Here is a 12,307-nt window from a genome sequence, read left to right on the forward strand (position 1 = left end):
AAGGACGTGTAGAGCAGTGGAAAACAAAGATATATGAATGAAATTTTGGGGAGTAATGCATTGCATATGCATTGTCCATATTTCGTGGGAATAACAGTCATCACAGTCATTACTGCGGTCCACCAGGTGGTGTTGAAGTCAGTACCTCGTGTGACCACCTCCAACTGCTACCACTGCCCGACACCTCCTCGGTACAGATCGAATGAGTCGTTGTATATTTTGCTGTGGAATCCTTTTCCATTCCTCCTGCAGCATGAGTAACAACTGCTGGAGATTCTATGGTGGATTACGACGTCGACGTACCCGTCTATCGATCTGATCCCTAAGGTGTTCGACTCGGTTTAGATCCGGGGGTCTGGAAGGCCAGGGGAGGGTATTGGTGTTGTTATTGGCTAGGTAGTCCACAGTGGCACGTACTGTGTGGGGCCTGACGTTGTCCTGTTGGAAGAGCTGCCGTCGACGGTCAATCTGTCCACCTGTCTGGTGCAGTTAGGAGCAAAACGTTCATGACTTCGACGTAAACATAGTATCTACCATCACGTCGCCTGAGAAGATAACAGGATTCATCGCTAAACCACATGCGCCTCCAGCTTGCCATGACAGCACCGTGTTACACCATCTCAGTCGTCGACGTCGATGTAGTCGTGTCAAGGAGGGGGCCATTTTTGGACGTTTAGCACGTATTCCTACTTCTCGGAGAGGGTTCCTAATTATCTGATCGGACACTCTTTGGGTTCCAAACTGTTCTTGTGCTGTGTCTCGGGTGGTCACGTAGGTGGGTTACACGGGTGTACCGATCTTGGGCAGGTGTGGTGACTCTACGTCTCCCTGATCTTGGACGGTCATTTGTCAAATTTGTTTGATGAAATCGATCCCACTATCGAGTTATTGTGCTGGGATGAACGATGTTGCCTGATTTCGATCGGCAGCGCTGAGGCGTCCCATGTTCGTGTACAGTACTTGCAATGATCGTGGATAAAATTGTGCGATTCATTTGGGCCCTATATATTCTCATGCTGTACTCATGTCCATGTTTTGACAAACAATCATTGTGCCTGATATTCGTGCCGCATGACAGCCACGCACATCATGACAATCCTGACTGATAAAACCATTCAAAATCATTTTTGGTTACGTTTGGTCAAGCACGATCTTCTAAAACATTCCAGAAACATTGTGCAACCCTAAAAAAAATTGTGAGTTTACATATGCGTACAAAATTGTGAGTATCGGTTTTGAATTTCATTTTGCGTTATTATAAATATCATTATGAAATTAATATAGTTTAATGAGGTATTACCCACAGGAGGTAATGTAGTACAAAAGGAACAGACTGACGTCATTCATTGTGCTGATGACGTTCGTAGGTTATGTCGACATCCATGCATCTGTTTCCTGACGATTTCGTTCTCAATTTTATTCACAAAAATTTAAAGCAACCACTACTTATTTTCTTTTATATGGAATGAGTGAGTGAGTATGGGCTTACGCTGTTTTCAGCAATATTCCAGCAATATTCCAGCAATAATACGCGGCCGACACCAGAAACTGACTTTATACTTGGTAGCCATGTGGGGAAACGAACCCACGCCTTCGGCGAACGGACCACCCTGAAGAATGCACACAGAGTCATAATATAACCCATAGAGTCTATTAGAAAAAAAACACAACTACAAAAACACACAATACGACTTGCAATATGTTGAAAACAATAAAATCTTCACTGAAGCAGGTAACCACGTATGACACAGGGAATTCACTGGCAATTCCAGGTAGATTACACATTCAAACATTCATTCAACTGACATGTATATCCTGTAGAATATTTATTAAACTTGATCGGACAGAATTTTTTTGCTGAAATAAAAAAATTTCCCGGGTTTAATAAAAATTGATTTGTAAAAGTCCGCATTAAACACAATTGCTTTAAGTTCAATAAAGACAAAATGACACTGGCTGACATAGATGTTCATATTATTTTATATATCGACCCCGCTAAACAGTTCAATAATAGACTTGGCGGTATATCCACATAACAAATGGAACAGTAAATGCCGAGCTCTCGAGAAGTCTAATTATCCTGGGATCTGTGGAGGGGATTTGAGTCCAAATATCTTGATGGCATCGAATTCCACCCATGTTGAAGATCCGGAACAGTCTGTTTCAAGCATAACACGATCGGACGAGAATGACGGTGTCTGCAAGACAACGTCAAATGTCTGTTCATACATGGGAGATAAAATATGCAATGACAACGGCAGTAACAAAGCATCTGTATTCATTATTTCTTACAGATAACTGATTTCAGGTTTATGCCTTGATTGAAGGAGTTGCTAACCGATAACGAATTTTCATTATTATGATTATTATCATTATCATGAGTAGTAGTAGTGTTAGTGGCGGTGGTAATAGTAGTGGTAGTGGCGGTGGTAGTAGTAGTAGTAGTAGTAGTGGTCGTAGTAGTAGTAGTAGTAGTAGTAGTAGTAGTAGTAGTAGTAGGTTGATTGGTATGTTTTAAACGCCGCACTAAGCAATATTTCAGCTATATGGCGTCTGTACATGATAATCGAGTCAGGACCAGACAATCCACTGATCAACAGCATAGGCATCGATCGCGGTGAGATCATTATGGCATTTGTGACAGAGTTACCGTGAATTCTGGAGAGAAGATTCTGCTCTGTGTAATCACTGACACTGACGAAGCTGTCCAAATACTGCTCCATGTACCGTCGTCCTTCCCCACCGACACATTCTTCACCACCCCGGCGACATGTGTCTCGTAGATGTCTACACGATGTATATACAGGGACTCCGCAAACTGCACCTGCAACATGACATTGCAATACGGCTTCAGCACTAAAATTGAAACATGCAACTTTATGGATTACAACTTCTTGTTTATTACGATGAATCGGCACTCAACGTATTGAACAATATGTTGTAATCCATAAAGTTGTATGTTTCATTTTTGACTCACCAACTTCTAGAATGTCCATTTTTCGGTCAGAGAAAAGGGAGAGGGAGAGCCGAGTGGTTAAAGTCGGTGTCACACCGGAGACGGTGGATAAAGCCTTGGGGGTTCGGTTGCCTAAATAGGTATGGTTTTATCACTCGACATGATATTGCCAGAAGCGGTGTAACACATAATTCACTCACTCACTAAAAACACCGAAGCAACAGGATTTCGAGAAACGAGTGTTATTTGAGTGAACAGGATATTCCAGCGCGTGATATTGAGGAACGTTCACCTTAACACAATACTGTGCTTTGGCAAATCATGTGAAAAAACAATAAATGGTTCCAGGTTACTGCAAAGACGTGCATTTACCTCCTAAAATATTGCCAGGCATCTCCCTTCAATTTCTGAACATAAACGTAAGGTGTACTCTTTAACTGAACGTATCACTGATTTCAACTGAAATTATGTTGGCGATCATGTATGGAGCAATAATTCAACATGTTTATTCTTACCTCAGTCATCACTGGGAACCAACCACCGAACTGTCGTAGGAATGAGAGCTGGGTAAGTGGATCTATTCATATTTTAAGCCTCTACATTATTCAACTACTGTGTATTTTAGCATCAGCTGTCAATGTTTTCGCATCAACCGTCGCAACTGATTTGAATCGTGAATCTGAATAATGACTGGTCTTTGCCAAGGATATACTTTACCATCTATGATATTCACGGGCAGTACTCCGACGGCCTGTAAATGGACTACCACTACTACCACTACTACCACTACTAGTACTACTACTAGTAGTAGTACTACTACTACTACTACTACTACTACTACTACAATATCTTAAATGACCACGTTGGTAACATTAGGTTTACCTGGATCCATTCTTTCCCGCTGGGACAGTTTTTCTTCAGTGGTGCCCAGGCCCCTTCCAGATCCCCGTACCTTGGGTAAACATCAAACTCGCCCAGAATTTCAGTTGCACTATAACTGTTGAAAACACGTCTCTCGTGAACAGACTGTAAGTGGTAATTTATCGAGTCTCACCTCGATGATTTGTTTCTGTACAGAAAGCGTTTAAATTTTTTGTTTTACTGAAGGTGTTATGTTATACTAGAAACCACAAATTCGAAGGTTTACTGCAGAGACAACATTTTTATTTTCCGTGTTCTTCATCGCCAGAGCGACCATTCTAATTTTATTGCCGGACGCCAATTGTTCATTTTTTTTGTACGTGGTACGTTTTAGGTACAAAGCGACTTTGGTTTGGGGCACCCGCGAAGGCGTATATGGTTAGGCGTGTTCCTAAGACGATGACATTTTTGCAACAGAAGGTATGTACCTCTTTGAACCTCTTAACCAAATTAGATGAAAGCAACTTCATAGTCCTAGAGTGTGCAGACGCCAACTCAATGCTAATACAAGTAATGTTCAACGCTAATCTTGCAGTCAGGGGAATTGGGAATCTTGAAGTGGGAAGATACTGAAATGTTACCCAGGTTCGCTGATGTACTCAGTCGAGAGGCCCAGTATCTTCCAGCCCCACTCCTCCCATTCTGGAGAGACAGAAAGAAACATTGTTTCCCAGCACAAACATTTATATATTACGAAACATAACCTCATACATTTCGCAAAATGAAAATCTCAGCCATTAGAGTGGAACGTTTTAGTGTTATAATATCTTTTGGATATTTGGTGATTGCTCATAACAATGCACTGCAACACTGAGAACATGCTGTGGCGTCATTCGAGGGGTCACCAGTCATCATAAACAACTTAACACTGATTTGACCTCATTGATCTTTTTTTTCTGAGGAGTTGACCTGTCATGTGGTGTTTTTACATTTCTCTAAGAATGACGAATCTAGACTATCAAGAAATGGTTTCTGTTTTACTTGTTATTGTCACCGGATGGTGTAACGAGACGCTTTTCCCCAGCCAGCTCATAATCAGTTGACTATACCATAGAACCGTCTTTAGTCTGTTAAACACTACATTAACACATCAGTTCACACATCATCGGCCATATTTGTCCTGACAAGTGGCAAAACTGCAGCTCTTCCTACAAGGAGGTGAACACTACCCTGATGGTACACATGCCGGAGTGTACTTCATGTACGACATCCTCCACGGAGTGTATGACATCCTCCACGGAGTGTATGACATCCTCCACGGAGTGTATGACATCCTCCACGGAGTGTATGACATCCTTCACAGGTACAGAGTGAAATGAACGTAACTCCCTTCCATCTGAGTGGTCAGGAACGTCTCAGTGAAGACACTCGAGAAGGAGTCGTGTCGTGGCTTGGACGAATGGATGTTATGTTTAATTATATGTAGTCTATTGAAAGTACATATCTAGGGCTATACCCAGATTTACCTTATCTGAAGTGCTTGAGACTGACGGAAATAAGGTATGTTTCACAGAAGTAGTGAGTCTTTAGCAGGGTTTTGAAGGAGTCCATCGTGGTTTTATGACGGTTGTTTTTGTGCTCATTCCACAAGTTTGGAAAACATGATGCGACTGGGTTTTACTGCAGGTGGCTTAAGGAGAATCTGGTGAAAAGATCGAGCTGATCTGACAGGTTGATATATGGTTGTCATGCTGATAGGATAGTGAGGGGGTTGATTTTGGAGACACTTGAATACAACAGGACATCTTTGGTGTTGTGACACTGGCAGTCAGTGTACATGTTGGAGAACCTATCAAGTGATACTGATGAAAATGCTTCAAACAAGGTGAACGAGGTTTCACATGCCTAGTATTGTGAGCGGTGAACATGGTCGAGAAACTGTCCATATACATTCAGCAGTCATACCTTAGTCCTAATCCCATGAGACTAACCTGTTTTGACCTGGCTGGGGACATCTCAATCCCACCTCCTCCCTAATCCCAATACACACACAGCACACTTGGTCTAGCATCCTCCTCCTTCCCAATCTGGCATTTGCAGTACCTACTTTTAGTTCACGTCCCTGAAACGTTACCTGTGCAGACTATAGTAGCTACACTCCACGTGCCGGATGCTTGACACACACTTGTATTCTCTCCACTAATATACTTGTACCCATCTACACATGAATAGGTGACGATGTCGGCATAGTTTGATGACGTCATGTTCATGGTCGTGTTTTGGATGCTGATGGCGTTTCCAAGGCACTGGATTACTGAAAGCATTAACGAGAGAGCTGATTATGATACCTACACAATGTCTGAGGAGCGCCGACACAGGAGACCAAAACGGCATCACCTCAGATTTCTCGTTTCACAAACAGACATGGTTCACTGACTGTATTTAACTTTGGTTGAACAACAGAATACCCAACTTCATTCTAAATATCATTCTACTTATTATGGGAGAAATAATCCGCGTGGTTTTGCCACATTCGTTGTTTACTACTGAAAAGATGCAAAGGTATATGTGAGCTGAGCTTTCTACACTGGAGTGTTGCATTCCTGGATGTTGGACTTGTTACTGTACATAAGATATTCTACTGGAATGTTCAAATACAACATCAGCACGTTCTGTTCATTCAGGCTGTGAGGCATTAGGCCTTTGGGACTGAGGCTCTCAAAACGTTCCTCATTGTTTTGGTTTTTTTTAAAAAAAATCGTTTTAAGCTATATTTTACTGAAAAGAGAATAATTCATTACTGTCCTGGCCTTGGTGCCTTTGTAACATAAACATAACGCGTGCAACTTATCATCCATTCAACTATTGCATTTATGCATTGGAAAACAACAAAAGACAAACGTCAGTTAAAGTATGTGTGTGTGTGTGTGTGTGTGTGTGTGTGTGAGAGAGAGAGAGAGAGAGAGAGAGAGAGATTACTAATAGCAGTAGCATATTATCTAATCATATAAACTAGAGCAAAGCAACAAATATTTACAAAATGGTGTCTAGTAATAATTTATGCTGGTTTATATTCCAGTGTGAACTAACATACAAAAGAACACAGAACACCCTGTGTCGCGTGTCACGAGTCAGATGTAGTGTATCCGCACATTGTTGATGACAAGGAAAACTTGTTCTTAGAAACTACCCCCAAACACCAGGTGTCTCCCCGTTCTCTTTCTCTCCTCCCCCTTTCTCTCTCTCTCTCACACACACAAACAAACAAAAACCCAAACAAACAAACAAACAAACAAACAAACAAACAGACAATCACTAGCTCACAACCGGTCCCAATTTCATATAAATTACCGTTTACCTTGACAAGTAATTGTTGGTTTCGACCATTCCGCGTTTTGTTGACAATGGCTCGTATCATTTCCCGCTATGTAGGTGTAGCCAACATCACAGCTGTACGTCACAGTGGCGCCATACTGGGTCGACAAGACGCTGGTCGATGTCGTGTTTGGAATAATCCATATAGGGAGACTACAGTTAATCTCTGAAATATACATGATCAAACAGAGGATTGTGTTTCATCCTTGTTTTCTTTAACAAAGTAAAACCAAAATAAATTCGTGTTCACATAGAATACACACGTGGAGATTCTAATCTGGTGTTTGATCGCACTACTTTGTCTATACTTTACATCTACTTTATGTTTTCATCGGGCGGGGTTTGGACAATGTTCCTTTTCTATTGTTGAATGTATACAGTCATTGGTCCGTAACATACCAAATGATTCATTACACACGGTTGTTCAAGGACCACTTTTCAGTGAGGTATTCTCTATTTGTTAACATCTGACATCTTATGCTGCCTGTCCCCATACCCCGCGTTAGACACATGTTCCAACAGCCGTTTAGAGCTGGTGCACTGGCAGTGTATACAACGACCATTCTTGTTCAAGTCTTGTAGAATATCACATAATCTAGTTACTTGTCATTCCTGCTAATCTATCAAATCATATATGTTTGACTGAGAACCATTTCATACTGGTATGGTATGTGTAAAGCAGGGACGTAGCTACCATTATGAAAAAACCCCTGAGTTTACAGGTTTAATGTTGCTGAAAAGGTTAGGCAAGCCCTCAATTCTCTCTGAATATAAAGCTTTGCCTACACGAAAAACATCGACTTGCTACGCGCCTGTTAGGTATTCTTGTAAGGTGCAGCTTATTTCATATAACAAATGTTGTTAATATCCTTGAAATGATTTTCGCAGCTTATTATTTTCATAGAATGTAAATGTCAGTTATTGTGCCACAGCGACAGTATGTATTAAGAATAATCTTCCAGATATAACGTCCGGTCTGCAAGTACCTTCACACTGAAGTGTTGGCGTTGACCATTCCCCAGTCTCCTGGCAGTAACTGGTTGTATTCCCTGCGAGGCTGCGATGACCCTCCAAACACGTGTATGTGATGGTAGCACCATACCTTTTAGATGTAACTGTTCCATGTGTTGCATTTGGAATAATCCACGGGGTTGAGTTGCATGTTATTTCTGAAAACAAATGGCGGTGAGACATCCTTGAAAGCCAGATATTCCTTCTCAGAGGGAAATCAGTGAGTAACAGGTGAACTTTATCAATGAGAATTGTCTGATTAACACGTGAACTTTATCAACGAGAAGCGCCTGAGTAACAGGTGAACTTTGTCAATGGGAATTGTCTGAGTGACAGGTGAACGTTGTCGAAATGTCTAAGTAACACGTTAACTTTATCAATGAGAATTGTCTGAGTGACACGTGAACTTTATCAATGAGAATTGTCTGAGTGACACGTGAACTTTGTCAATGGGAATTGTCTGAGTACCACGTGAACTTTGTCAACGAGAAGCGCCTGAGTAACAGGTGAACTTTGTCAATGGGAATTGTCTGAGTTACAGGTGAACTTTGTCAATGAGAATTGTCTGAGTGACACGTGAACGTTGTCAATGAGAATTGTCTGGGTGACAGGTGAACTTTGTCAATGGGAATTGTCTGAGTGACACGTGAACGTTGTCAATGGGAATTGTCTGAGTGACAGGTGAACGTTGTCAATGGGAATTGTTTGAGTGACAGGTAAACTTTGTCAATGAGAATTGTCTGAGTAACACGTGAACTTTGTCAATGGGAATTGTCTGAGTGACAGGTAAACTTTGTCAGTGAGAAGTATCTGAGTAACAGGGGAACCGTTGCAGTAACGCATCTCTGAGTGAGAAGTGAACTTTGTCAGTGAGAATCTCTGAGTAGCAGAAGAACCGTGGCAATGAGACTCATGTTAGTGAAAACTCAGTAGGTCCACCAGATGAGAGTGAAAGTTGTCAGTTATAATATCTGAGAAACAAGTGGACCGTGACAGTGAGACCCCTGTTGTTGAAAACTCACTAGGTCCTCCAGGCGACTCTTAAGATCTAACCGGCGACCCCTGTCTGTTAGGAGTATGTATGTACAACTGGCGATCCCTGTCAGTGAGAACTCTGTAGATCACAGAGGCGACCCCTGTCAATGAGAACTCGATGAGTGGCGTGCAACCCTTATCCAAGAAAGCTTCATAATTACATGGATGAATCCCGTCTGAGAGATATAGGGGAGTAATATATTACTCATGGCAATGAGACAGTTGGGGTCAGTCTGAAATTGTTGTCCTTAAACCCACAGTGAAACATTGAGCAATACACTGTAGCAGTCTCCCGGAAACAGGAAACCTGCGGTTAATTAGTTTCAGTGGGTCTGTACCAGGAATCGATACCTACTTTACAACTGGCCATTTACCTGTGCAGACTATAGTAGCTACACTCCACGTGCCGGATGCTTGACACACACTTGTATTCTCTCCACTAGTATACTTGTACCCATCTACACATGAATAGGTGACGATGTCGGCATAGTTTGATGACGTCATGTTCATGGTTGTGTTTTGGATGGCGGGAGGATTCTCGGTGCACTGGGTCACTACAAGAATTGAATGAACTTGCAAAATAACTACAGCGAAAATCGCAATTGCAGCAATTCTTAAGCAATACCATGCCTGAAAACACCAAACGTCAAGTTTGTTTTTTGGCAAACAGCACATACCACTTGACTACCCAAATGCACTTTAAAAACATATCTTGCAGGAAAAGGTGAAAACATGTACATGCTGATGCCACCAATATCAATCACTTTCCTACATCATCAATATGATCACAACCGGTTCCAACTACATATAAGGCTTACCTTGACAAGTAATTGTTGGTTTCGACCATTCCGCGTTTTGTTGACAATGGCTCGTATCATTTCCCGCTATGTAGGTGTAGCCAACATCACAGCTGTACGTCACAGTGGCGCCATACTGGGACGACAAGACGCTGGTCGATGTCGTGTTTGGAATAATCCATATAGGGAGACTACAGTTAATCTCTGAAAAATGCATGTTTATATTTTCATTTTTATGAAGATGAACACCATAGACCCCATTAAACCGGATCTCACGCGTTGGGGATATCAGGTATATATCAAATGTGTTCACATCTAGAAAAAGCAGATATTGCTGCTCGTATTTCTTAGTTCAGGAATACCTATCTGCCAAGGTATAGATACTTTTAAAGGCAGTAAATCAAAGGAAATGTGTATATGTGACGTCGTTCTCCTCGATGCCATTACAAGTAAAAGCAGGGCATTCGTGTGATCACTCTATCTTGTTTTGGGCTTGTGTATAGGATACAAGCATAAGCTGGGCACTCGTGTGATCACTCTATCTTGTTTTGGACTCGTGTATAGGATACAAGTACCAGCAGGACACTCGTGTGATCACCTGCCTTATTTCTTTTGGGGTTGTGTACAGGATACGAATGTCAGAACTAGTGCAATAATATACTGATCGTTATCTTTTGAAATTTCAATGAACGTAATGCTTGTAACACGAAAAACATTTATTGTGTCTCACTCTGCATAATCTATTTGCAGTTGCCTATATATATATTCAGGTACCTTCACACTGAAGTGTTGGCGTTGACCATTCCCCAGTCTCCTGGCAGTAACTGGTTGTATTCCCCGCGTGGCTGCGATGACCCTCCAAACACGTGTATGTGATGGTAGCACCATGCTTGTTGGATGTGACTGTTCCATGAGTTGCATTTGGAATAACCCATGGGGTTGAGTTGCATGTTATTTCTGAAAGGTAAAGAGCAATAGTTCAGCGGCAAGGCGTCTGCCTAACACGCTGAATGTCCGGTTCGATTTCCGGTAGAGGAACCAAGTTTTGGGTCCCTTGGTGGGCACACCCCGATATAAGATAGTTAGATCCACTTTGTCTCAGTTCGCCCAGCTATAAACTTGGTATCCATGAGGATGTGCTGGCAATGTGAGTGTTTAGTTCATTGCCATGAGCAGGTAATGTGTCTCGATATGAGCGCCATTTAAGCGAACTATTGATGGTACTATCACTAGTACTATTACTGGTATTGGAAACAAAAGGTAAGTTCAGGTGACATGATGTGATTTCAAGTTGTCTTGTTCGCCGGGGGCAGTAGGGTGTGCATAATACCAGGGGTGTGATACAAATGCAGCTGTTTTTATGTTCTATTTTTCTTCATGTTATCTGTCAAACTCAAGAAATCCGGTTGTTTTATGTTCCAGCCTTGTGTCTTTGAGGTAGGCAACAGTTAGAATCAAAGCAATTTGTTGCTGACCAACATTCCTTTCTCTGTATCAACTTGCTTGTTAAACTTACTCCACCCTTCATGTTTACTGTAAGAGTCTGTTTTGGAAACACTGCCCACCCCCCTTGCAGATGACGTAATCATTAACCACATTACCCACATGTGTGACATTTTGGATAAGATTTTGCAAAATCATTCAAAATATAAAGGAAGCGTTTAAACATTGGACATCAAGGAAATAGTTAGACTGACTACTCAATGAACGAAAGTCGCACTACCACTTAATAATTATGAAATTTTAATACATCTTTTCCATGTACAAGACAAATGCTCAAAGCGCTCACACATAATGTTATTATTATCACCCTGGATACTACAAACGCCCTGTGAGGCGCTAGAAGGTTGCAAGGCACATGACTTATTCCATCGATCGAGTACCCAATTCTTCTGGGTAAACAGAGGCAAGTTTATTCATTAAGCTTCTAATACTGATCGTGAGTCACTTATGATAGGCAATACGTTAATCAGAGTCAGGTGTCAATGTGGGGGAAAACAGACCACTTCACGATATTCAAACAATCAAAAGACATATCAGTATCATCTATTGTATAGATGATGTTTGTTTTAAGGCGGTGCCACATCCACATCTAACCTGTTCTTTCCTTCCTTCAAATGGTAAATGATTTTTCCATGTGTATTCCTTGTCAGCGTTTACAATGAATCAAACGCATTTAGACTTATGGGCACTTCATTGAAACTCATTCACATATCAATAGTTCTGCCTTAAAACAATTTTTAACTCAATTTCCATTAGATTGTTCTGTTTA

The 12,307-nt window shown here is 41.5% G+C and overlaps 1 protein-coding gene across 1 annotated transcript in view; it reads right to left on the reverse strand.

The window, feature by feature from the left end:
- Positions 1-1,880: 1,880 nt before the first annotated feature.
- The window catches only part of LOC137260768 (complement component receptor 1-like protein), a 41,667-nt gene continuing 31,240 nt past the window's right edge, over positions 1,881-12,307 (reverse strand). The window contains exons 5-14 of the mRNA XM_067798342.1: positions 10,810-10,992; positions 10,057-10,239; positions 9,613-9,792; positions 8,179-8,361; positions 7,176-7,358; positions 5,952-6,131; positions 4,459-4,519; positions 3,839-3,953; positions 2,651-2,824; positions 1,881-2,198 (exon numbers count right to left, since the gene is read on the reverse strand). Of these exons, the coding sequence (XP_067654443.1) occupies positions 2,076-2,198; positions 2,651-2,824; positions 3,839-3,953; positions 4,459-4,519; positions 5,952-6,131; positions 7,176-7,358; positions 8,179-8,361; positions 9,613-9,792; positions 10,057-10,239; positions 10,810-10,992 (1,565 nt within the window). The 3' untranslated portion in view covers positions 1,881-2,075. The remainder of the gene's footprint in view (positions 2,199-2,650; positions 2,825-3,838; positions 3,954-4,458; positions 4,520-5,951; positions 6,132-7,175; positions 7,359-8,178; positions 8,362-9,612; positions 9,793-10,056; positions 10,240-10,809; positions 10,993-12,307) is intronic.

This window comes from Haliotis asinina, chromosome 14 (assembly GCF_037392515.1).
Source record: "Haliotis asinina isolate JCU_RB_2024 chromosome 14, JCU_Hal_asi_v2, whole genome shotgun sequence".
NCBI classification, from domain to species: Eukaryota; Metazoa; Mollusca; class Gastropoda; order Lepetellida; family Haliotidae; genus Haliotis; species Haliotis asinina.